The sequence below is a fragment of the Carassius gibelio genome, chromosome B6, assembly GCF_023724105.1.
Source record: "Carassius gibelio isolate Cgi1373 ecotype wild population from Czech Republic chromosome B6, carGib1.2-hapl.c, whole genome shotgun sequence".
In the NCBI taxonomy this organism is placed as follows: domain Eukaryota; kingdom Metazoa; phylum Chordata; class Actinopteri; order Cypriniformes; family Cyprinidae; genus Carassius; species Carassius gibelio.
The window spans coordinates 27,052,872-27,079,816 of record NC_068401.1 but is presented as its reverse complement, the minus strand read 5'-3'; the positions used below and the strand labels follow the sequence as shown (position 1 = coordinate 27,079,816).

General features: G+C 36.2%; 2 protein-coding genes across 2 annotated transcripts; both read left to right on the top strand.

Annotated features, from left to right (window-relative positions):
- Positions 1 to 593: 593 nt before the first annotated feature.
- Positions 594 to 17,572, top strand: LOC127959326 (neurturin). Its single transcript, XM_052558408.1, has 4 exons — positions 594 to 978; positions 10,372 to 10,442; positions 11,046 to 11,223; positions 14,507 to 17,572. Exons 1-4 carry the CDS (start codon positions 948 to 950, stop codon positions 14,929 to 14,931), a joined length of 705 nt encoding a protein of 234 aa, XP_052414368.1. The 5' UTR covers positions 594 to 947; the 3' UTR covers positions 14,932 to 17,572.
- Positions 17,573 to 18,670: 1,098 nt separating this feature from the next.
- rad54l (RAD54 like) lies at positions 18,671 to 26,636 on the top strand. Its single transcript, XM_052559157.1, has 18 exons — positions 18,671 to 18,952; positions 19,095 to 19,175; positions 19,263 to 19,367; positions 19,768 to 19,828; positions 20,650 to 20,785; positions 20,874 to 20,943; positions 21,813 to 22,101; positions 22,383 to 22,507; positions 22,937 to 23,087; positions 23,166 to 23,292; positions 23,376 to 23,450; positions 23,652 to 23,782; positions 23,860 to 23,970; positions 24,462 to 24,585; positions 24,712 to 24,790; positions 25,151 to 25,330; positions 25,428 to 25,591; positions 26,270 to 26,636. The coding sequence occupies exons 1-18, from the start codon at positions 18,950 to 18,952 to the stop codon at positions 26,469 to 26,471; spliced, it is 2,214 nt and encodes a 737-aa protein (XP_052415117.1). The 5' UTR covers positions 18,671 to 18,949; the 3' UTR covers positions 26,472 to 26,636.
- The last annotated feature ends 309 nt before the right edge of the window (positions 26,637 to 26,945 follow it).

The following is a 26,945-nucleotide window of genomic DNA, read 5'->3' as shown; positions in this document are numbered from 1 at the left end:
ATTTTAAATTGCACTAAAAATATTAAAATCTTCTTTGTCAAGCATTTTGATACTGGGCTATTGCACACATTTGGTGCACATTTGACTAGTGATTTAGCCTAATTATTAAAATGTGGCACAAAATGACTTAAGCTTTCAGTAATAACAGTATCTAGAGACCAGGATTTAATACAAATCTAAACTGTGAGTTGCCTGTTTTTGACTTTATCTAGCAACCAAGGTAGCTCAGTAACTCGAGCAGCTGCAAAGCAACATTAAAACACTCAAATGCACAGCAAATGCAAGACACTGGGTTCCCCAGCCGCTCACATTCCCTTCTGCAAACTCTCTCCTTAGGCATATTACCAAGTGAATAGAATAGAATAGAATAGAACAGAACAGAATAGAATAGAGCTCAATTACTCCAGTGACTCGCCCAGGTGAGCGCGTTACCTGATCTTCTTGCGCTCCATCCCCGCTGCTGGCGACGCGACGCTCTAGGACCCATTCTAATCTGCGATGCGCGTGACGTAGGCACCCAGTCGACCAATCAGAAGGCTCTTATTATAATCAGCGGAACGCTTGCGTCCTGGATTATCAAGGGAGCGCTGGAGTTTGTCGCGTCGCGTCGCTCGCTTGTAGCGTATCATGTGAAAGGGGCTGGAATTTGACACCTCTGGGGTTCAAACTCTCATGTGTTTATGGGACTTGATTTTGGCACGGACTCCTGTATTTAGAGCAGAGAGCGTGTCCCGAGGAAGAACCGCGCGCGAGCTGTCCTGGACCTCACGCGTCTGGGGCAGTCAACACAAGACTCTGGACACGAGTTTATGTGAAAGACGTGGATGTTCACAATTATGCATCATCACTACAGGGAGAGGTCGAGAGGAAACATTCTAAGGAATACAGTTTTATTATCTGTGGATTATTTTCACTTGTCCGTTTCTTAATTTATTTCACTCAAGTCCATGACAGGAGAGGTCGATCAGGACCGAAAAGGTAGGATTGTATATTTCTTTTCTTTTCTTTAATTTGAATCATGATGCAAGCATTGGTCTGTAGTTTGCATCTTTTACATTCTTTTTACATTTTGATCATTTTTACATTCTTTTTTTTTTAGCATAGCTTAAGTAATTAATTTAATTATTAATTATTTTGTATAGATTATTTATTTATATTGGCAGAACCGTTCTTATTGTATTGCTAAATAGAAAAAAATGCATCTAATTTTCTCACGTTAGATTTATTTTCGAAAAAAAAAAGTTATGTTAACTTGTATAGAGCTAATAATATGTAATATAACGTTATTGCTTTAAGTGTTGCTGCCCTTAAAAGAATCATAAATAATTTGTTTGTCACAGAATATTAGATCCAATTAACATTTTTGAATTTGACTTTATTAAATACAATGTGTAATCTAGTTAATATATAATGTTGTCTTTTTTAAATAGCACGAGTTCTTGGTCTTCGATTCTTTTTGTTCCTTTAAATTCCTTTAAAATGTCCTTTGCTTTATAAAACCGTATAAATATGCATCAGTTATTGTTGGATCTGTTGAAGGGTGGTTGATCCCCAAAAATGAAAGGAAAATAAAAGCTGCTCAGCTGCTTGGCTTTCCTCAATCTCGTACAAACAGGTTGAGAATGTACCTCAAAATACTTAATTAAGTGTATCCCTCTGCTTATTTGACAAGCCTTTCTTTCCCAGCTGACGGAGCTGATGATTGATGATGGGACTGACAGTAAGTGTGCTCCTGAAAGAGCTGTTTTCCTGTCTGGAAGGGATGAAATCTGGATACAGTTAGAAGAGAATCCCAGGACTGTTTTCTCCACTCTGGGGTCTTATTATAGCCATTTGTGGCTCTTTAAGTCTTGTTATCTCGCTAAGAAGTCTCATATGCTATGTATGCAATAAATTCTCAGTTCTATGAATATGATCTCAGTTCTGGTTCCGGTGCATTGTTTTTCTCCCCATCTGTTCTCTGCTGGAACAAATGCACACCACACTGTCTCCTCTTGTAAATGTCTTTTTAAAAGATTTGGATTGGAAAGTGCGAGATTCTTACACAGAAACAGTCCCATGTGTAGCATCCTACCTATATCCCACCCATCTGGCTGAGTTGGTTGGCATGTTTGTTGAGCAGGTAATATTGGATTTCAGTATCAGATTGCAAATACTTCCCAATAGACTGCAGGCTACTCCCTGGCATACTGTAATCATTGGATCATAATTATTAATTTATTTGTCTGTTGGCATGGTTTTCTGTGACTAAGGCAGCAGGGTAGACTGTGGTATTTCTCTCGGGTTATTTGTTATGTCGTGTTGAAAGATTAAAAAGCAATGCTGAGTCATTAGTGTGCTCTTTTTTTTATTTACAGTATTTGTTATTTTTTTAAGCAGGTCACATGATGAGCTTTATGATGATGCTGCTAAATAGAGTTTGATGGAGTTTTGTGGATCCCGTGTATTATCATATGTGGGTCTCTTTAGTTCTGACCTGCCATGAATTCATGATGAATTGTCTTTAATGTGCTGTGTTTTCCTGTTGCTGTGATAGATTGGGTGCGCTGGCACTTAACGCTCGAGTGTCTGAATCACACCTCCTTTAAGAGACACTAATGCAAGCGTCCAGCCCTTTTCAGTTGTACTGTCTGCTGAAAGATGTAATACCGTTTAATCACATCCAAACGGTCCATTTTTGGACAGTTTCCACATAGTCACTGTTTACTTTAATGCTGGATCTTATAGTTCTCACTTTTGCAGGGACCAGATTTGACCTTTTTCTTTTTTGCCATTTTTTTTTCTTTAAAATCTGAAATTAGTACATGATTTTATTTATATATATATATATATATATATATATATATATATATATATATATATATATATATATATATTCTATTATTTATTTGAATAAATACTATAAATACTTAAAATAGTTAGTGTTTTAAAATTAATTGTTGTTTTAAATGTTATTAATGAATAATATTATAAAGTAAATAATAAGAATTTTATTAGACACATTTGACCTTGACAACAAGAGACAGAGAGTGTTTTCTATGGAAACATGTTTCTGCTACAGATTTAAAATAGAAAATTAAAAAAAATAGGGTCTTTGCAACATTTTATCTCAGTTCTCACAAATTCTGAGAAAAAGGTCTGACCGCAAAATATAAATTTAGAATGACAAGATATAAAATTAAGGTATAAAATCAATCTAATTGTAAGTTAAAGTTGCAGTTACCTCTTTTTTGGTGGAAAAAAAAAGAAGAAAAAAAAAAACAGAAATTTGAAGATGTAAACTCAATTCTGAGAAAAAAATCTAGGATTACAAGATGTAGACTGGATTGTGAGAAAGAAAGTAAGAACTGTTAGTTTATCTCTCGCTATTGGAGAAAACAGTCTGAACTGTGTGATATGAACACATCATTGTGGGTAAAAGTCCTAATTGCAATAAAAAGTTCCAATTCCAATTAAAGGTAAAAATTTAATTTATTTTGCAATCCTAAGTCTGCTCAAATATATGATTAGTTGCATTTTATCTTAGTCTATTTATCCATTATTTTTCATCCATCTTTGACCCAGTGGATCAGAACTTTCCTCGTAAACTGCTGGTCTTTAAATTGCTCAGGTGTATTTTTGACATCCATTTAATTTTGATGAAGTGATTGCATAGCAAGTGTAGGTTTCGTGACTGTGTGCATGGAGACGGGGCAGTACATGAGTGTCAGGAGATCACACGGGACACAGGAGCGCTGTGGTGTTAGTAAGAATTATGGGCCGCAGTCACCGCATGGCAGTCCACGGCTGGATAATTTATTACAGCCTCCACTAATGAACATCCTAGTTGTGCAATAATGAGAAACACCTTATCCAGGGTCAGAGCGGGGCAGAAGGACAGTAGAGCCCAGAGAGAGGGTCTGAGTCTTACATAAAGTGAAAAACTAGTTTTGTGCAACAAGGTGTTTGATGTAATGTCTGGTGCACAGTGTACAGATTATTTTGGACAAGAACCACCCACTTAGACAGAAAGAAACCAGCTGACTGAGAGGACGTTTGTTTAGGGGCAAGTTTATTTGCAATATAGAATACCACATTATCATTATGGAGAAATTATTTCAAGTAATTGCACAGCAGAAAACTAAATCTTCCCTTGCCTGTTCAGGGATTATTTCATTCTCAAAACCTTGAAAACATAACTGAGTTTCCAGGAGGACTTATAAACGAAACCTGTGTGCTCTTATTCCCAGAAGCTAGCTAAAGTGAAGTTAGAGCTCTCCAGATCAAGAAGTGCTTTCCGGTTTTGTGTATGATTTTCAACAGATGGCCAGTCAACAGAGTCTAGTTAAATGCTAACTGCTTAGAAAATAATTATAGACCAATGATAACAGACCGATAATAAGTTCACTTTTACTTTTTTGTCATTTAATGTCACATTTTATTTTAAGCATCCTCATGACTTTTTTCTTTTTCAAATGTTGCGTCACAATAAAGAAATATATTTTTGAATTTGTAAAAAAATAAAAATAAATATTGTTTTACAAGAGAATTCTATTTCAGTTTTTTTACTTAAATATGTTTGATTCAATGTGTTACTTGACATTAATTTGTAATTGTTTGAGAAATTCTTTAATAATTTAGAAAATTGAGTGAACAATGTTTCTAAACCAGATAATTTTTTCAGTGATGAATTGATTATCAATATTAATAAACAATAGATTCTGAACTGGTTTTACATTAGATTTGCTTCCTCAGTCACTAATATCCTCTCTCTCTCTCTCTCTCTCTCTCTCTTTTTTATTTATTTACTTATTTTTTATTTATTCTATTTTTTTTGCTTGTAAAAATACAAAGAATTATTTTTTTATTATTTTGGTCAACGATAACCACAAATGTATTTCCCCCTGAGAATCACTTCTTAATGATCACATTTTCTGTAGAGTTTCAGACAGGTCTCATCAATGTCTCAAACAAATGACACCAAAGAGCTGCTTGCACATTATTTTTTAAATGCTATACCTATACTCTGTATGTCGACTATCTATGTTTCTATTGGTATATTTCTCCTAATCTTTAAAAGAGCAACATTTTCTGGCAGTAAAAGCTTCCTCTGGTAAGGATTTGAAGCAGAATGCCTCTGTGTACAGTGTCTGAGCTGGTGCTTGTATTCAGGATAGTTAGGAGTGGAAATGCATGGAGGTCACTCAGCAAACTCAGCCATGTGGAATGTTCTGTAATGTCATCAGAGTACACAAATACAAACACTTTTCAGAATTCATCTCTTTCTCTTTTTCTCCTTCTGTCACTTCAGTTGAGTCTTCATTATTCCCAATAACACACGTTACCCACCCAGATTTCTCCTTTGACTCCCATTTGTCCATCTGACAGCTCGGACCCCACAGCGAACGCACACACACTGCTGAAAAGTGTACGCGATCCGTTTCACACACACACGCTGGATTTTATTATTTGCGAGATGTTTTTGATTCATCATGTCAGAGAGCAGGTTCATTTGTCTTAATGGAGCTGACAGATGTGTGTATCTGTGTACACCACAGAGAAACAAGGAGATGAGAGATAGATGATTGTGTGAGAGTGTGTGTGTTCGCAGCCGGACATCTGGTTCTCCGCTGTCACGCTCACACAGAAGTTTCTCAGTAGAGAATCCAAACAGACGCCTCTTCATTTACAGAAACAGAATCATGTTTAAATTCTGTCAAACTTGTCCTTCCAGAGCAGCTCATCTCTCTTCGTTCACAGACGGGCTTGGATTAAATGTATACATCTCTGATCATCTCTCTGTCTGTCTTCTTCACAAGAGTAGACAGTTTGACTGGGGCTTGCCTGTTAAAATCTCCCTGTCTCTTTGCAGTGCACAGGGCATTCTGGGCAGTTGCTAGGTGGGTACTTACTGGAACAAGTGAAAAGCTTTCATCCCCAGGTCTCTGTGATATTCTGGTCTCAAAATGCCTTGGGTCTTTCCTTTAATGTACGGCTGTGGGGCTTAGTTTGTCCGTTTTAATGTTTGAAGGTGTAAAATTTATTATATAAAAAAAAAGAACACTCCCTTAAGTTGCACACTTTTAAGTGTCAGAATAATAAAGTACAGTACCAACATTAATAAGATGCATCACGCATACATTTTCATAGACATGCATTAGCTTTCAAAAGATAGTGGACAGAAAGATATTTACTGTATGTTTATTTTTAATAGTGCTGTCAAATGATTAATCGTGACTAATCGCATACAGCATACAAAAAGTTTGGTTTGCATAACATATGTGTGTGTGTTTATGTATATATAAATACACATACAGTATATAATTTGAAAATATTTACATATGGATATTATAAATAAATATATTTAATATATAAAAATAACATTTTTCTGAAATACATGTATATAAATGCATGTGTGTGTATTAATATATACATAATAAATATACACAGTACACACACACACACATATATATATATATATATATATATAATGTAAACTATTTTGGATATGATTAATCACGATTAATTGTTTGAAAGTGCAAATCTTTTATTTTTTCTAATGTTTAAGGCTTCATTTATTTGTTCAAAAATACAGAAAATTACTGTTTTACAAATTGGTTTGAATAGATGTTAAAATAGAATTAATTCCTGAGATGTAAAGCTGAATTTTCAGCATCATTTCTCCAGCTTTCAGCATCACATGATCTTCAGAAATTATTCTGTTGTGCTGCTTCATATTTTTGTATAAACTGTGAAGGGTTTTATTTTTCAGGATTCTTTGAGGAATAGAAAGTTTAAAACAACTGCATTTATTTTTGATACAGATATCTTTTGTAACATTTTAAATGTCTTTACTGTCACTTTTGATCAATTTGATGCATCCTTGTTTTAATTTCTTAAAAAAATACCGAACCAAACTTTTGAATGATAGTGTGTTTGTTCAAGGTTTACTTTTGGTTGTACATGTTGCAAAGTCATTTGCTCCTGTACTTTGTCTTTCAGTGGCTGATTTATAGGCATCTTCATTGGCTGAATGTGATTGGCTCGTGCAGCTCAGTGTTACGCTTTGAAACCAGACACATCATATCAGTTTCACAGTCTGTCTTCTTTAAGCACGTTCTCTTTGATGTATGTCAGGAGGATGTTGACTTAGGTTTCTCATCCATTGATTTTAATGGCATATTTGTTTTTTTTAGTTTTTTTAATTTTCCTGTGTTATCAACATCTTGCCACATCAAAACCTTCGCTGCCTTTAAGCATGTTTTGGCAACATTTCACAGTGATGATGAATGATTCGATTTCTTAATTTGAAGTTGAAAGAAGTTGCTCAACGGTGAATCATCTTAAAACTATTTGCATATTGTGATTGGGTTTAGGCCTGTGTTTTTGTGATTTACTGCTTGTCACAAATGTTTATTGAGGATATACATACATTCATGCATACATGTGTGTAAATTAATATATATATATATATGGAAATCAAATTGAATTATTACAATAATTTTAATTTTAGTGATTTAAATTCCTGAGATTTATATTATTTTATAATTAAAATAAATGTAATTTTTTTAATTCAATTAATACATGGAAATCTGCTTGTATAAATCAGCATTAAAATGTTAATTTAAATAAATATATATGGAGATTGTAGTATATATGACCGTGTAAACCTATACAGTGGCCCAGAAACTATTTAGGACTAAGAATAACACACTTAAAAATGTCTGAATGTCAAAGCATTTGCTGATTAAACACCAGATCAGGTGTCTGTTTCAAATACAGCAGGACTAACATCACTTTTCTTCATTATTTCTGTTCAGTGTGTTTGAATCGGTTGGTGTTTTGGTGATTTTGAATCAATATATGAAGTCAGTTCTCCTGGAGTTCTCACAGGTGTCCAAACAGAGCAAACACAGATGTAGAGAATCACATTAACTATCAACACGATCCACCAATGCATCAGTCATCTTGATATATAGAAGTCTTGGTTTTCCAATCCAAGATGTAGACATCCGGTCAAGTGAGTTTGGTGCAGGGCTCTCTGTTTGTTATTATTTTTGCAGTTTTATTTAGTGACGTTAGCGTGCAGACACGTCGGTTTTAACGGTTGCATATGCTTGTAGTTTATAATTGAATAGTGGTATCAGTCACAGAGTGTTTTAAATCTTCTGCTAACCTTTATGTGACACAGTGAAGCTGCCAAACTGTGCAGATTGTGTCAGTGCACACAACAGCTTGCAGCCTTCGGCAATGGTGGGTTATTCATAGCAACGGTGTGCTTTAAATTTGATATTTAAGGCTGCAGGTGAAACCATCTCTCTAGGACAGCTCTGAATTGCATTGATACTTTCATCACATCCTGTTGCTTAATCGTTATGCATCGTTTACGTGCAGCACGAGAGAATGTTTCACTGTCTGCAAGTTTATACATGTGGTCAAGGAAACCCTCAAAGCCATATAATGTCAATTTAGGTGGAATGCTTTATTAGAACAGACTTCGAGTCCCATTTTCTGTTCTGAGTGATTTCCACGGCATTGCTAAGTGTACTCTGGCTAGTTGCTAGCTGTGTTGGAGGTAACGCATTACAAAGAAATCGGATTATTTTTTTCAAGTAACTAGAAAAGTAACAAATTACCTTTTAATTTGTTACTTTTTTAAATAAGTAATGCCAGTTACTTTTTTCCCCAATGATTTACTGGCAGTTCACCTGGAAAGAAATCGGGAATAAGTGGAGAAGCATTTGATGTTACTGACATTCTAGAATTCCTCAAAATTAATAAAAACAGTAAAATGCAAATATTACACATATTACACAAACTGTGATAATTACATGTAAAATATCCTTTATGTAGTTAATCCCAGTGTCTTTGCTGTTGACCTTAGATGATCCAATTCAACAATACTAATAAGCAAAAGATGAACAGAACTCTCTCTTCTCTTGCGTCCTATTCTTCATGTGTTCAGGATTGGCAGCACAGCTGAATGATTTGTTTGAGCTTTTTGAATTTACATTTCCTTCAGCCTGAGGCTTATTCATTTCACTTTTGGTGTGAAAGGGCTTTTGCATTTGCCAAAAACAGCTTTTTCATTTCGAAACAAGCAAGAAAGCTCAGCCCAGATGTGAAAAAGTAGCGGAAAAGTATTGTAATTCATTAGTTTCCATGGAAAGTAAATAAGTAACGCGATTAGTTACTTTTTAGGGAGTAAAGCAATATTGTAATGCATTAATTTTAAGAGTAACTTTCCCCAAAACTGGTTGTTAAGGTGTTCTGTATAGTTGCTAGGGCATTGCTAGGTGAAAATTGTCCTGTTGCTTAGTGAATAAAAAGTTTTTGTCTACAGGAAATTTCAGGGATAAGAAACTGCAAAAAATAAGTTGCTTTGGACCAGTATTTATTGTGAAAAGCATATTAAAATGATTTTGAATTTATAATAATATGGGGAACATTTCACAGAAAAGAAACAGTAAAGGACAGTAAAGTAAAAAGTTGCCAAATATATTGCAAAAATCATATTTATAATCATTTTGAGTCTCTAATTATAATATTTTTTTCAAGGGGATGCTAGGGCATCTGATTGTTGAAATTGTAATACATTGAAATTGTATGAAAACAATATTTAAAAAAATATATATAAAAAAAGAACAATAAAAGATTAAAATTTAATTTAGTAAAAAATGACAATATAAATGCCAATTATTTCATTTTTAAGCGTGTTTTCTTTGTAGTACACACTTTGTTTTTGTGAAAAGGTATAAATGAGTCTTAAAATCCTTCATCATAATTAATAATATTTTTAAAAACTTTCCAAATGCCTGGCTTTTAAAAGTAGAAGCACACCTCTCCTCAAAAGGTTACATAATTTGATGAATGACCATATCAAAAATTGGGCAAAATTAGTTTAATATGAGTATATAGTCTTGGAAGAATAAATATGTGTTATATAATTTCCTGAGTTTACTCGCAAGATGCAGGATAAAGGAAAGATGGGACTTGCTGAGTCATGAAATCACAGTCAGATGATGTCTGATTGATGTTTGCACATCTCTTTTCCCATCATGCTTTCAGGAGAGGGAATACAGCAAGACAGAAAATGATTAAATAATTTTAATTTTGTGACAACAAAAACATTGCTCACAATATATTTGAAATTCTCCTATTATTCATCTGTCAGACATGCTGTTATGTTTTCCCCATAAAATTCAAAAAGCACATCTTATCACATTTATTTCGGAGTTGATTTTCATTGATCTTTCCATCAAAGTTATGAGAAATGCATTGCTGAAAATAATGAGGGACTTTTCATTTGTGGGAGACGGTTTCTTTAAGAGCCACTTGTTTGGTGCCATTATATTTGCATGCATATCAAACTATGCATCTTTTCCTTTCTAGATGGCAAAGGGTGGAGAAGTCTGGAGACCTGCATGGCTGCACCTGCCCGATGTCACCTGAGGAACTGGAAGGTGAGCATTCCTCATATCATTTGAGTAATCAGCTAATAAATAAACTCACGCTTTGGTGCTGCCTGACACAACATCACAACCCCTGATTGGTCTCGGCTTGCCTGTACCACATTATCAAATGTGTCAGAAGCGTGTCCGTTTGGACTTGTTTGTGTGTCAGCACACTTGATTTTCACTCCGGCTCATTGGATCTTTTCAGCCAGACACTCCACAGACATTCATTCATTAAAGTCATCCTGAAATATTTACTCATGAGGATCTACGGCGGTGTTGGGTGTTGCTTAAGTAATTAAAGAGGCTGTAGTGTTGGCTGTGTAGGATCACTGGAGGTCTCCTGCAGTTCAGGTTTGGGGGTGGGAAGCGTATCCATGTGAATGCGCCGATCGGACATCACGGATCGGTTTACTCTGTCAGGGTTTATATGACACAGACGAGTAATGGACAGGCCATGACAGCGCACTAGATTAACCCCTGAGGATTCATGTCATTGTAATTCCTACTAGCGTGTGTTATTGGCTCTGCTGTCTCTTTGCAATCATAACAACAGCTTCAGTTCACTACATGCTGTATCCGTGATTATGACATCTTTTGGTTTTCTCACAGGTGATGCTGCTTGTGTTTGTGTGTCTTCTGGGTCTCGTTGATGGACATTTCCTCCAAGAGGAGAAAGAAGAGTCCCGTCCTAGCAGGCTGAGAGCCTCATCAACCTCTGCAGAACATCCAGGACCACAGAAAGATCTAGATGAGAGGCAGAGCAGAGCGCCATGGGCACGGCTGCATGGTCAGTACATCTCTGACACTGTGAGGGGAACCGGGGCTAGTTGTCACACGTTCTCCTTCAGCAAATGAGCAATGAGTGTTGAATTCTCAGAGGTTAAAGCTGCTAAAATTATTATTATTGTTGTTATTATTATTATTATTAGTTTTATTTTTGCCCTGAAATATATATATATATATATATATATATATATATATATATATATATATATATATATATATATATATATATATATATATATATATATATATACAGTATATATATATATATATATATATATATATATATATTTTTTTTTATGAATCTTTGAATTAATCTTAGATTATTTAAATAGATACACACACACACACACACACACACACACACACATAAATAATTACATAAATACATTTATGCATTTAACTTTTATCCAAAGCAAAAGAGGAACAAAAGCAATTCATCAAAGTGCCTACAATATTAGGTTTATTTGACAATTAGATTAGGAAGCAAGTTTAAGAAGAGGAGAAATTTCAAAAACACTTCAGTATAGTTTACAAGCCTCATCCAGCTTTGACGTTATTGCAAAGCCTGTAATTAAACTTTTCGTCTGTACCAACAGTAAAATTACACTTGGTGATAGACATGAGCAATTTCAAAATGATATGTTGTGTGTGTGTGTGTGTGTGTGTGTGTGTCATATTGCTAAAGCAGACAGAAGCTCATGGATCTTCACTGAGCTGGTTCAGATGTGAAGGTCTCAGTTACCGTATGTTTCAGTAACTATCAACTTTGTCTCAGATGCTTTTCTTAAAATAACGTTGGAGAAATAGAAGTATTAACAAATGAGTCAGTAGTTGACATACTGTGCAGTAAGTGTGTAGGGCTTTATAATGTGGATAGTGGCTCAGATAATCAGAAATTTGATGAGGAGCATTTATTTATAATGAAACTTTTCATTGCAGACTTAGACCACTAAAACAGAACTTATTGTTTTTTCTCTTCTTGGAAAAACAATTGAGATAAAAGAGATTGAATTCTGTGTTTTCTGTCATATGTGAAGCCTTTAGGTCAGATATTAGATTTTCTGCCTAACCTGTCAGAAGGATGCTTTCCACTTTCTGTTACCTCAAGCACTTCAGAAAGCCCTAATGGGTGGATCTTACAAAACCCGTCCAAAAAATGCCCAGATCAGATTTCACACTAAAAAGAAAGAAAGAATGGTGAAGAAATGTGAGCTGGATGTTTTTTTGTAGAAAATCTTTGTTGAAATTTAAGACAATGTTCTTCTCATCCTGTGATTCTGTGTTATGTCACAGTGACACATTGCTTCAAGACAAATTCCTTGCAAATGATTCTATTTATGTTCAGTGGAAATGAAATATCTGTGCACATAATAATGTCTAAACACGAGTGGAATGCAAACGTACCTTGAGTATCTCTTGTGAGGACATGCACTACAATACAGACTTAAGATAAAGCCATGTTTTCTCTATGGATCTTCTGACATTTAATGCTGACATGCTCATGTACTTTGTTTTGTGCAGTATGATAAACATGATCAGCATTAGCTGAGCCACAAGCTGACATGTTGGGCAAACAAACAGAGCAGTGTTTTTACAGAGCTACAGTCCCCGAGTGTTTACACTCACTCTTCAGGAAGTCAACCGTGATATCCTGCCACTGAATTAGACCCCGTTCTCAAAAACACCGCCATCAGTGGATGCTGACTGGCCATTCAAATACACAAACAGCTCAAATATACAATATATTAACAGATGTGAAAGATGCTGCAAAGAAAAAAAAAAAAAAGTGTAGTCTGTAAGATGTTTTTAATGTTTTTGAAATATGTATTTTATGCATTTTAATACAGTAAAGACTGTAATGGGAAATGTTATAAAAATGTAAAGTAGCTTTATGTCTTAAACTGTTCTTTTATTACTGTGATGCACAGCTGTATTTTCAGCATCATTCCTCCAGTCTTGTGTCACATGATCTTCAGAAATCATTTGAATATGCTGATTTGCTGCTCAAAAAACATTTCTGATTATTGTCAGTTCATATTTTTGTGGAAACCATGATGCATTTTATTTTTCAGGATTCTTTGCTAAATAAAAATGTCAAAAGAACAGCATTAATTTGAAACGGAAATCTTTTGTAATATGTCTTCACTATAACTTTCGAGCTATTTAATGCATCCTTGCTGACTAAAAGTATTCATTTCTTTCAAAAACACAGTTTAGTTACCACAAACTATGGTAGTATAAAATGTCTTAATAAAAATATTGTGGAATTTGCAATATTTAAATAAATATTTGACTAATGATTGCATGAGCTTCAAAAGAACTGCTTACAGCAACAACGGATGAGAAAGTATTTCAACATTAAAAAACAGCACACATTTATTGGAGGGTTGTTTCTTCACTGAGACTCACAGATGTTGTACACCAGTTTTCCAGATCCAGTACATTGTCATGTTTTCCCTGGCTCATGCACAGGATAGAATAATCTCAGCTCGCTCTTCCTTATCAGTTTTAAGTTCCTCTTCAAATAATCCAGAGCTCCTCCGTGCAGGTTTTGACACAGCAAATTGCTCTGTTGGAAGCTCATTATTGCAATCTTCGCCTGGAGAAAGTTTGAATCATATTCTAAGGTTCTCCTCACCTTTAAACAAAACTCTGTAAACATGATGTGGCATGCTGTGGGATGTTTTCAGCGCTGCATGCTGCAGTTGCATGAGTTCCAGTACAATAATAGTCCAGCGCAGTGGCTGTGAGGAATGTTTTACACCGTGGAGAGATGTGCACATGTTACACTATCAGCTGCAGAGGTGTGAACCAGGGCCACTAGTGTTATCACCTTTTTAAATGCCAGTGTTACATTACAGTGGGCGGATGTGCCTTGTGCCGGCAGGAATTGAGACTATTTTAATGCATCAGAGCCACTAGCCAGAAGCTGTATTCTCTGGAGAAATTGTGTCTGTTTGACCAAAAAACTAATTATATAATCAGTATCATTGATACCCTCACCACCAAAAACAAGTTGACTTTATTCAATTCTTGATATGATATGATTTAAATAAATATTTAAAATATATTAATAATGCATTTTGCACATTATATTTTTGAACTTAATAGCCACAGTTTACAGTACCTTGAGCTACTATTCTTCAGAATTTCACCTATCAGTCGCCCAGAAGAAAAAAAGGCATATGGGTTTGTAAGGAAATAACTAATGATGACAGAATCTTTCTGTTCGGTCACGTTCTGTGGTCACTTCTCTCATCAGCTCGTGTTTTCTGTCTCCTCAGATTCGTCGCTGGACGAGGAAGGCGAGGGTCATCGGATCCGGTGGCAGCGCTCCTCTACAAACAGCTCCAGTTCACGGAGGTCCAGTAGGAACCGTAAGGAGCGGCGCAACCGTAAGCGAGGCCGGAGCAGCCAGGACTGCCGTTTGGAGAGGAAAGAGATGAAGGTGCGTGATCTGGGCCTCGGCTATGACTCGGATGAGATCGTGCTGTTTAAGTACTGTGTGGGGACGTGCATGAGCGCCCGTAAGAACTACGACCTGGCCCTGAAGGTGCTGACGGATAACGGCAGCGTTCCAAGCCGCAAGGTGAGCCTTCACCCCTGCTGCAGACCTACACGCTTCGAGACCATCTCCTTCATGGACGCCCAGACGAGCTGGCAGACCATCAAATGGCTTTCAGCGGCCAACTGCAGCTGTGTGGGATGAGACCAGCCCCTGAGACGCAGCCGGTAAAATCAACCCAAAGCTCCGGTGTAGACAGCGAGGAAATTCCAGTGCAAGGAATCGGATGCAGCGCTCCTGATGATGCACTGCAAACGCAGCGGATCTGCTAGCATCAGCACAGGAACCACAGGGATACGGGACGTCCTGCAGGGAGAGATTCTGGGAAGTGAGTCGTCAGGTTCCTGCTCCAGACCTGCATGGAAAGATTGTGAAAAGTAGCTTGAAGTCCTACATTTCACATTATCTGAAACTGGAGAAGATTTAAGAACGTGGATGCATTGAAGGTTCATTATAACAGAACAGAAGGTGCTTTAATTCACTCATCAGCTAAGCATGTGTGTTTAATATACACACACTTTCCTTAAGCCATGTGCACATTACAAGACTGAAGCGTGTCACTTTTTTATGTTTGTGAGTAGTCTACAACAAATCTTTCCTTTTTTTTCGTTTTTTATTTTAGATATGTATATTGCATGCAGTGTTTTAGCAGTTTGCAGGCCGGTTCTGAATGCTTATTGGTGGAGTCCTGCATCGGCTCTTTATAATGATGAAATAATACTCGATTACACTGCATGTCTGGACGTATGCCCGGTTATAACACTCTCTTCCATCATCTGATCATCATTAGATGAATTACTGCTGCCATGATCGCCAGAAAATGTACACACACTATTTTTAACTCTTTTCAACTCTTTTCTATTTTAAACAAATTCCGCCTGCTTTCCATAAGCAGTAAAGGCGATGAATTTTATGAATAATGTTGTACTCTATAAAAGGCCTGTTTTACATAGAAATAAATCATTCTTGGATTGAAAAGAACGTCAATGACCTGATTTACATTATTGCTCAAACGTTTGGAGTCGGTAAGAAATTGATACTTTTATTCAGCAACAATGCATTAAATTGATCAAAGTGAGAGCAAAATATTAATAATGTTACAGATTTTATGCTGGAAATTCATCTTTGATCACAGGACTAAATTAGATTTTAACATATATTCACATATAAAAAACTACTTTTTTGAACTCTAATAATATTTCACAACATTACTGTAATTTTACTGTATTTTTGATGAAGATGTATTGCGTGTTGTTCATGAATAATATGCAGGTGAATTGAGCCGCGAGTGTTTAAATGACTCCGGTTGACTCGTGGCTGTCTTGTAATGTGCTCTTGGCGTTACACACTTGCACAAACACAACCAGCAGCTAACCAGTTAATCCTGATGCCACATTCAGTAACCTCTGCTATCAAGAAATACCTCTTTAATTTGAACTTCTTTGATCAACATTGTCTTTTGTTTCACTGCTCGAGTGGATATCTGTTTTTCTGTGCATGCTATTAAGGACTGAATCTTTGTCGGGATACGTGACATTTGGTTTGTCAGTTACAAGAAATGGTGCCCTGGCTAAGGTTCGTAGCACACAGCACTGTACCGGTTTACCAAAATGTATTTTAATTGAAACATTGTCACATTTCATGTTTTTGTTCTGTGTTTTTGAGTGTTGACTTATTGTATGCAAGAGGAATGACATACCAAAGTGATAGATAGATAGATAGATAGTAAATCACCTCAGGTAGGGACACTTCTATAATCGATCGTCACACTCTTCTATTCCATTTCTCACACTTACTGTATTAATCTCATGGTTTACTTTTACTTTTGCTCATATATCACTTGTAATGTTTTCAAAGACTAGTGTCTTTATAACTACCTGTGAACTCATTCTCAGAGGAACCTGTCTGAATCATGCTCCGATGTAAATTCAACAGAAATAAACAGAAAATGTTACTTAGTTTAAAAAATGAAGCCAATTTTTAGAAAAAAAAAAAAATACATACATTTCTCCCAAAACTCACATTCTCAATACTGTAAGGTAAAATTATAATGCAAAAATTATATCATATTTATACATTGCAGAAGTATTTACTATAGTACATAAAATGACTGTTACAGTACAAATTGCAAATTGCATTTTTATTTTTTATTATTATTTCTATTTTTAAATGTGACCAGAAAGTGTTTTCATGAGATTCACCCTCAAACTAAACTGTCTTTGAATGTAAGAGGGATTTTACCCACTGTTTTGTGTTGATATTAAGCATTCGATTAATAGAAAACATCATAGAGTAGACATCAGCTTAACCTTCCAATGTTCTTTTAGATTACTTGCAGTGTTTTAGCCCTGTTTTGTGTTGCATTTCTGTTTTGTTTTTGACTCATAGATCATAGATCTAATAGATTATCTGCTATATTATCCAACCTTTGAAAGATGCCAGAGGGCAAAGCTTTATTCATCATGTCATGTTCTTCTCTGACACATCACTCACCTTTATATCACATGCAATGATGTTGTTCTGATCTGGTTTGCTTTGGTCAGTTTTGAGTTTTGTTCCTCTGAGATCTGAGGAAAGCAGGTTTATTTGGGAGCTGCTCATTATGTTTCGCAGCAGCGCAGTCAATTCCTTTTTCTTCAGAATGGCATCAATTTACCCTTTGGATGCTATGCATCCCCTGCTTTATTTAAGGGAAATTACTGCTATTGTTTAATGTATTTATTGCATTTTTTTTTTGGTATACATGTTATCATAATTATATTTTGTATTATTTATAAAATGTATATACCTGGAACTTATTGTTCAGATTTTTATACAGATGATGCATTTAAAGAGAAATACATTTTATCTTTGTGTGTCATACCACGTGTTTCATTTTGTGTTTTGCTTTGCACCAACATTTACATACCAGAAAAGTCAGTTTCTCGTTCTATAAAAAAACACTAATAAAAAAATCTATATGCTAATGCATTTTCGAACTGATAAATGATATTAGTAATTTTTATTATTATTTAGGGCAGATGGAGTTGACAGTAGCCTATGCACATTGGGACGCTTTCATTCAGCTTTTGTTCTACAAGACCCAAACACTTTTAGAGCATTCTTATGGAAAATTTCTGCTGAAGCATTTATATCTGCTAAACAGTACACAAATTGATATGATATTGCAATAACATTTGTTTTTGTTGTAGTATCAAATAGAATTTAAGATGGATAGTATGCACATTGGGACGCAGGCCATGAAATGAAGGCAACTTGTGCACAGTGCTGTGGAGACGTTTATGTCCTCCGGGGCTTAGGCTTAATGCTCACATCTCTTTATTGTGCTACTATAATTTTACGTGTCTTTTCTGTTATTTTTCACACATTGATGAATTCGTGATATTTGATCTCTGAGAAAACAGAATGCATAAGTTTGAATACTACTTTTCCACCACTACCTGCTGCCAATCAAAGACAAGAGACTTTGTGTCAATGCTGCAGTCAACATAAACAACCCAAGCGCGCCATCTAGTGGACGTTTATATAAACTACGCTCAAAACACTCAGATGAACCTCAGAATTCCAAAATAGAATCTATATTTTTTTTATAATAAGCAAATAACATACAGCAGCACAAAAAACTCTATGTTTTAAAACTATCTTCTTCTGTTATTAACAAACAGACAAACCTTAGAATCGAGTAAAATAAAAGACTAAGACATTATAAAAATATATACATTAACATTTTCATGCCAATGGGCTCTCTTAACCCTGTCGAGTAATGGCAAATAATATTATGTAATAAAATTAAATCAATTTTTTTATATATATTATTATAATTAGTTAGTTATCTGGTTCTCCTGCCGGAGCGGTTTTTATTTTAGAAACGCATGACGGAGAGTTTGTCCCTTCTTCTTCGCCGTAGTGTTGTGTGTGGACTCTGCGCGGGACTCTCAAATATCCCGGTGTTTGATAACGAAAATAAACAAATCCTTTTTGATTACTTCATATATTCATAAATAGATACTCGTTGTAACGTTACTTTAAAACGAAGAGTTTTTGCTGTGTGATTTTCGTTTCGTTTTTTCGTTATTTATATAGTGCACGGGCCGAAGTAAGAAAAAAAATGCACATCAACTTAAATATACTGATTTAATTTGGATTGGATTCCTGATCCAGAATGGTAGGCTGAAGTTTTAATCTTTTAATTCGTTCTAAATGTTGATTCATGTAACTAACTCGTAATCTAGTGTGTGTTGTTATGATTGTTGTTGATTCGTGTTCAGTAAGTTGATTAAAATCGTTAAAATCATTAATACCCTCAGAGGAGAAGTCTAGCACCCAGTCAGGTGGCCAAAAGGAAGCAAGGGCCGGATTCAGATGATGAGGACTGGGAGCCTGACCTCGTGAGTTGGTCTCATAAGCTTGTCTTGACTGAATTATCATCATCAGTGAGGACCTGATTGACTGTTTGCACTGATTTTACTCTACAGGCCCCACAAAACAAGAGAGACTGTCGAGAAACCTACATCTCTCCGTTCAGAAGACCCCTGAGCGCGCTCACCAACAGACCCCTGTGCACAGATGACAACGAGCATGTGAGCTATACATCACTTTAAAACACTAGTGTGGGGACACACTGGGAATTGAACACATCATATAATAAAAACAGAAACACAAGACATCATAAATCCTGCTTTTTGGCATGTGTGTGTGTGTGAGGACAGCCAATTTCTAAAGCAATTCATATTTAAAACTAGAAAGATTTCAGTCATCCTGGATAACAGACAGCTTGGGCAATATTTGCACTGATGCATTATGAAATGCATGATAGATTTGGCAAGAAATTTCAGGATCCTAAAGGATGATTTTTATCTTGTAGGTGTTCTTGTACAAGGCTATTGATAAATTCTGGGAGATTACATTTGAAATATGCATTACTGTAACTTATTATATAATTGTTTTGATGATAAAAACAATCGCCTTAACTTTTCACAGGAAGCATTCATTCGCAAGATCTTATCAAAGCCATTTAAAGTTCCCATCCCAAATTACACAGGTCAGTCTCATTTTCATTAATGGTTGACCGATACATCACCAAAGCTGATATTTGACTTTTTGTTTTAATTATCTGCATTTGATTTTAGTTTTCACTGCACTAAGAACATGAGCACCTGATCACACAGAGATCTTCATTAGTATACTGACTCTGTTAAACAGTTTTGTCTCTTAATTTATTGCCAACTAAATAATTCTATTTTACAGATAGGTTTTTTTTTTTCTTAGATTTTTTTTCATTATTATTCATTTGGACAAATTAGATTTAGTAAATATTATGTTCAGGGCTGCAAAACGATAAATTTTGATTAAATCACATTCAAAATAACATTTTCTGTTTAGATACTGTCGGTGTATGGTGTAATATATATAATTAATACATGCACATGTAACGAAAATATGTTAGAATTATAAAAAACTATATTTATATAATCTAAATTCTATACAATTATTACTACATTTACATATAAATATTTTTTAAATGTATACATATTTGTCTATTTACATTACACTTCTACACTTCTGCTTATACATTAAATTATATACATAAGAAATATACACAGTACACACACACACACATGTAAACAAACTTTTATTTTCAATGCAGTTAATCATGATTAATCGTTTTGCAAACCTAGTTGTATTAAATATAAATTCTACTTCAGCAATTGTCTTCAATGTATTTTTACTATTGTTGAATTAATGGTGTGATGATTATACAGCCTTCTCTCTAAGAGATGAGTGTTTGTTGATTTATTTTGAAGTCAGTGGTGTGGTGAGTGTATTGTAGGGGTTCAGATGTGCCTGTGTTTCTCCGCTCAGGCTCGTTGGGTTTGCGGGCTCTGGGTCTGAGGCGGGCCGGGGTGAGGAAGGCCCTGCACGACCCGTTTGAAGACGGAGCTCTGGTTCTGTACGAGCCGCCTGCCATCAGCGCTCACGAGCTCATCAAGGCTGACAAGTGCGTGACGTCTGATGGTTTTCAGAGGTGTCTTACATTGCAGCTGCACAACAATGTCCTGATCACTCTCTGATTGATTCCTCTGCAGGGAGAAGTTACCCGTGCATGTGGTGGTCGATCCGGTGCTCAGTAAAGTGCTTCGACCCCATCAGCGAGAGGTATGATTAATAATCATTCAATGCACAATTATCAGTCTGATACATGTGACCCTGGAGCACAAAACCAGTCTCAAGTCACTGGGGTATATTTGTAGCAATAGCCATAAATACATTGTATGGGTCAAAATTACAGATTTTTTCTTTTATGCCAAAAATCATTAGGATATTAATTAAATATCATGTTCCATGAAGATATTTTGTAAATTTCCTACTGTTAATATATAAAAACTTAATTTTTGATTAGTAATATGCATTGCTAAGATCTTTATTTGGACAACTTTAGTGATGATTTGTGATTCGATTTCTTTCCACCCTCAGATTCCAGATTTTCCAATAGTTGTATCTCGGTCAAATATTGTCCTATCCTAACAAACCGTACATCAATGGAAATACTATTTTTGTATTATAATACTATGTATATTTTACTATATACATCTTTCAGATGATCTATAAATTACAATTTCAGAAGTTTGACTAATTTTGTGCTCTACTTGTAAAAACTAAACTCTCAGTTGCAAGAAAAAAGTCAGAATTGGGAAATTTAAAGTTGCAGTTAACATTTTTATTATTATTTGATTAGTGGAAACCATTCAGACTTTGAGTAAAAGAATTTCAAGTTTATATCTTGGATTTGCAAGCTCTAAATTTGCATCGACTTCTTTACAATGATCAGAATTGTGATGAAATTAAATCAGTCTTAAACTCAGAATAGTGAGGAAAAAAGTCAGAAATGTGAGGTGAAGGGTTTTTTATTTTATATATATATATATAGCTCAAATAAGCTTCCATATTTCCAAAATATGGGATAAATATAGACATTTAATTAAAGTAAAGGCCTTTCAGATCATCCTAACGGTGTTCTTCTGCAGGGTGTGAAGTTCCTGTGGGACTGTGTGACAGGAAGGCGGATTGAAAACTCGTACGGCTGTATAATGGCGGATGAGATGGGGCTGGGGAAGACGCTGCAGTGCATCTCTCTCATGTGGACTTTACTGAAACAGAGCCCTGATTTCAAGCCTGAGATCGACAAGGCCATCGTGGTGTCCCCCTCCAGCCTCGTCAGAAACTGGTACAATGAAGTGGGCAAATGGCTCGGTGGACGCATACAGCCTCTCGCTATTGACGGCGGCTCCAAAGACGAGATCGATCGCAAACTTGGTATTTGATTCATTCTTTTAGTACAACAGGAGTTAATGACTGGCTTAGAAACGAGATCAGTTCACTTGAGATGCAAAACTTATCCAAATATATATTAAAGTCATTTTGTTTCTCTGTTTTATAATTTTAAGCATAAACATCTGAGTAAATAATGAAATGTTTAATTGCAGTAATTTAGTTGTAGAAAACCCCACACTGGATGTTTTCACTGTTTGTTTACCGTAAATGCCTCTGTTATCCGTCTTCACTACACGTTGATGTCACTGCATGTGTTTTTGCAGAAAGCTTCATGTCCCAGCATGGCATACGTGTGCCAACTCCAATTCTGATCATATCCTACGAAACCTTTCGCCTCCATGCTGAAGTCCTGCACAAGGGCAAAGTTGGGCTGGTTATTTGTGATGAGGTGAGTGTACTAGAATAATAATGTTCAAAAGACAGAAAATATTATAGATTTAACTATGGATATATAAATAATTTTAGTCCGCAAGCATGCATTTTTGATTAAAAGTGAAAGTACAAAATTATATTGTTTCAAAAAATATATATTTCAAATAAAGGCTGTTCTTTTGAACTTTCTAATCATCAAAGAATCCTGAAAAAAAATTAAAAAGTATCACAATCTGAAGATCATGTGACACTAGACTTGGAGTAATGATGCTGAAAATTCAGCTTTAACACCACAGCAATAATTTAAATTTTAAAATCCATCACAAGAGACGACAGATCTTTTAAATTGTCATAATAATTCACAATATAATTTTTTTTTTACTGTGTTTTTGATCAAATGAATGCTGCGTTCGTTCGTTCTGTATGTCCTGTGTTATTGGTTTAGGGTCACCGGCTGAAGAACTCGGACAATCAGACGTACCAGGCTCTGAACGCTATGAACGCCCAGAGGAGAGTGCTGATATCTGGGACGCCCATCCAGAACGACTTGCTGGAATATTTCAGTCTGGTGCACTTTGTAAATGCTGGTATTCTTGGTGAGAAACCTTTTATCTTTCCAGTTTCACATGACCCTGCGGGAGATCTTGTGTTGATGCATCACCCTCTTCTCTCAGGCACAGCTCAGGAGTTTAAGAAACGCTTCGAGATCCCGATCCTGAAGGGCCGTGACGCTGACGCCAGTGATAAAGACCGAGCAGCCGGAGAGCAGAAGCTCCAGGAGCTCATCAGCATAGTTAACAGGTGAGCTTGAGAGAGTCTGTAAAACACTCCTCACTGTCTCACCCTTCAAATCAATTGGTTTAAACATCGTTTGTTTTGTTAAGGTGTTTGATTCGAAGAACCTCAGATATTCTTTCCAAGTACCTGCCAGTGAAGATTGAACAGGTTGTCTGCTGCAAGTAAGAGTGTATGCTTTTTGTAAAAGCAATGCTAAACATTAAACATTTGATATTGTTATTTCAGTAACCAGCAACCTTATGGATGTTTGCAATCATTAGCACTTGAGCAATACGATAATTAGTTGGAAATGAGCATGTGGCTTTATTATTTGAGTGTGACTGCGAATATATTAATGAGTTCTGTTTGTGTGACTGTGTCAGACTGACTCCCCTCCAGAAAGAGCTGTATAAGTTATTCCTGAAGCAGGCCAAACCTGTGGAGAGTGTGCAGAGCGGCAAGATCAGCGTGTCTTCTCTGTCGTCCATCACCTCGCTTAAGAAGCTCTGCAACCGTGAGTGTTCAGCAACATAATCAGCCCGCTTTCTCCTTTCTGACATCAACGGCAAATGTGTTTGTTCTCTCTGTTAGATCCTGCCTTGATTTATGAGAAGTGTCTGGCAGGAGAAGAGGGGTTTGATGGAGCAATGGATCTCTTCCCCCAAAAGTATTCCACTAAAGCAGTGGAGCCTCAGCTCTCAGGTCAGTTCTGACCTCATTTTTTTATATAAAAAAAAAAACAATTGATGAATTGATGATGCTGAAAATTCAGCTGTGTGTCACAGGAATAAATTACATTTGAAAATATATTCAAATAAAAATGGTTATTTTAAACTGTAAAAATATTTAACAATATTACTGTATTTCTGATTAAATTAAAAGCATTTCGGAAGAGCTTTCGGAAACTTTAAAAGTCTTATCAACCCCAAACATGTGCACTGTGGGCTCAGAGATGGAGCTGGGCACAAGGACTATTAACCCAGGAGACAGAGCTGCACCATGGGACCCTCCAAGTGTTTCTGATCCTTTATTGTTTCGTGCAAAGAACATAAATAAATAAAAAATATGTACAAAATGCATGAAGTTATCTGCCAGTGACAGGTCATGACAGTGGCCACAGAATCTTAACTGTGTGGCACTTAACCCGGATTCATTGGTTTCTGACTGTAATCTATATGAATCTATGTTTTCAGGTAAGATGCTTGTACTGGACTATATCCTGGCGATGACCAGAACCACAACGAGTGACAAAGTGGTTCTGGTCTCTAACTACACACAGACTTTGGATCTTTTTGAAAAACTGTGTCGGACCCGAAGGTGAGAGATTCATAAAACATTAATCCAACATCAGTTACATTCCTTATAGAGGCTACACGATTAGCCATGAACCAAAATATTACCAAGTTGAAATTGGTCTAATAACACATATTTCTTCACAAACAGGTACCTTTATGTCAGGCTGGATGGGACGATGTCCATCAAGAAGAGAGCGAAGGTTGTGGAGAGATTCAACAGCCCTTCAGTAAGTCTGTTTCCATTCAAACACATTGTGTGTTCATAATTTTATTACTTTTTCTAACATAGTCCTTATGTTACTAATAGTTGTTTGTATTTTCAGATTCCATTCTAATATGTAGTTATTTTATGATTGATTTATTTTTTTCCCCCATTTTCAGTATTTAGTTGTATTTTTTTTTCAGCTTCATTGTGTTAAAAAGTGTATAAATCAATTTTTTTAAGCTTCAGTTGTAGCTTTATTTTTTGTTCGGTTTTAGTTTTTATTTTCAGCTGGTTAACCTTTTTTTTTTATTTGCATCTAATATTTTGCCGTTGACAACTTTTAGTTTGAGTCCTGCACACTTTAATTCTTCTTCTCTTCCAGAATCCCGAGTTCATCTTCATGCTGAGCAGTAAGGCTGGAGGCTGTGGCCTCAATCTGATTGGTGCAAATCGTTTGGTGATGTTCGACCCTGACTGGAATCCGGCCAATGACGAGCAGGCGATGGCCAGGGTGTGGCGAGACGGACAGAAGAAGACCTGCTACATCTACAGACTGCTCTCGGTGAGCGAAGTTTCCCAGAACAAACAGGAAATGTCTTCGGACAATGTGTCTTTTATTGTACAAAATGCTTAAAGTGGATCTCTTTTTCCTCTGTCAGACGGGAACGATAGAAGAGAAGATCTTACAGAGACAAGCTCATAAGAAAGCTTTGAGTAGCTGCGTCGTGGACGAGGAGCAGGACGTGGAAAGACATTTCTCTCTCGGAGAGCTACGAGAACTCTTTTCACTCAACGAGGACACAGTCAGCGACACGCATGACCGGTAAAAACACAACACTTAATACTGCTGCCTTCTGACTAAATGATGAAGTAGTGTTATATGATTAATTTATGGATACAGAAAATGAACAAGTTCAAAAATGACACCCTGCATCATATTCATTTAGCTGATTCCAAAATTACTGCTTGTTTTACTCTAGTATGAAACACTTTCTTTCAAAATAGGATGTATTTTGTAGCATTTTTGCTTTTGTCAGTCATTTATAAGGTGGCATTATCTTTTATTATCCATCAAATGCCTGAAAAACTGGCAAAAGACATGATTTGTTTAATATAAGGAGTCGCGAAATGCTCTGGTGTCGCCCCCGGGTTCATAGTCACACTGTAGACAGTGATTCTCAGATTGAAGAAAGACACAGATGCTGTTGCTGAGTATTGCTTTTGTGTTGAAACTGCAATCAACAAGATGTGTGCATCATTTGAAAGAGGATGCTATATTTGCAGCTCGATGTCACGGGTAGGGTCAGGAAAAAGCCTCAAATGCTTCACAAGGCTTGTTATTTGACATTTAAATCGAGTTTTAATATTTTTGACTACTACTTTTCATTGAAATTAAGACAGCTTTTCGATATGTTGAACTCGACATCATCAGATATTGAGACTTTTTTCAGAAATTGTGGGATGCACAAAACTTTTTTTGTGTGTGTGTGTGTGCCGTCAGGTTTCGCTGCAGGCGCTGTGTGAACAGTCGACAGGTTCGTGCTCCTCCGGAGGATTCGGACTGCACTAGCGATCTGTCCAACTGGCATCACTGTTCAGATAAAAGAGGCCTGAGGGACCCGGTGCTGCAGGCATCCTGGGACGCGGCGGTCTCGTTCGTCTTCCACCAGCGCTCACATGAGGACCAGAGAGGACTCGTCTGAGCATCGTCTGAGCTGAACTGATATCAGAGCTGATCTTCCAGAAACCTTTCTTCTGTTCAATCACTTGTACACTGACTTCTTTCACTTGCTTTCATCGTATTTATTTTGTAAACCAACTCAATAATTATCTCTGTCTATGTTATTAAAATTATTATAACACCCAAAGTGTTTGTGCTGGTCATTAATTTCTTACAATCACGTTTGCAATGTTTTTTAAAAGAGCGGCTCAACGCTTTTGTCACTTCACACTGATGTGATCTGGCATCGTGGACCTGGAGTCCCAGTCATCTGTTAATATATGACAGTATCGGGTGAGCTTTTGCAGTGCTTGACCTTTGACCTCAGGGTCACAATCCAGTGGATTAAACCGCAGTGTCAGCTGTTGAACAGGTCTCTGACTGTGTTTCCAGCAGCTGCGCAAACGCTAAAAGTTCAGTAGGAAGAATGAAATTTGAGCGGTTTGAAAACAGAGAT

What these genes read in the sequence shown, in the direction of transcription:
- LOC127959326 (XM_052558408.1), top strand. Translation starts at nt 948, where the DNA reads ATGACAGGAGAGGTCGATCAGGACCGAAAAG. An exon ending in GTCACCTGAGGAACTGGAAG is followed by an intron (nt 10,443 to 11,045) that starts GTGAGCATTCCT and finishes GTTTTCTCACAG; the next exon opens with GTGATGCTGCTTGTGTTTGT. An exon ending in GCCATGGGCACGGCTGCATG is followed by an intron (nt 11,224 to 14,506) that starts GTCAGTACATCT and finishes CTGTCTCCTCAG; the next exon opens with ATTCGTCGCTGGACGAGGAA.
- rad54l (XM_052559157.1), top strand. An exon ending in GAGCTCATCAAGGCTGACAA is followed by an intron (nt 20,786 to 20,873) that starts GTGCGTGACGTC and finishes ATTCCTCTGCAG; the next exon opens with GGAGAAGTTACCCGTGCATG. An exon ending in AGAGATTCAACAGCCCTTCA is followed by an intron (nt 24,791 to 25,150) that starts GTAAGTCTGTTT and finishes CTTCTCTTCCAG; the next exon opens with AATCCCGAGTTCATCTTCAT.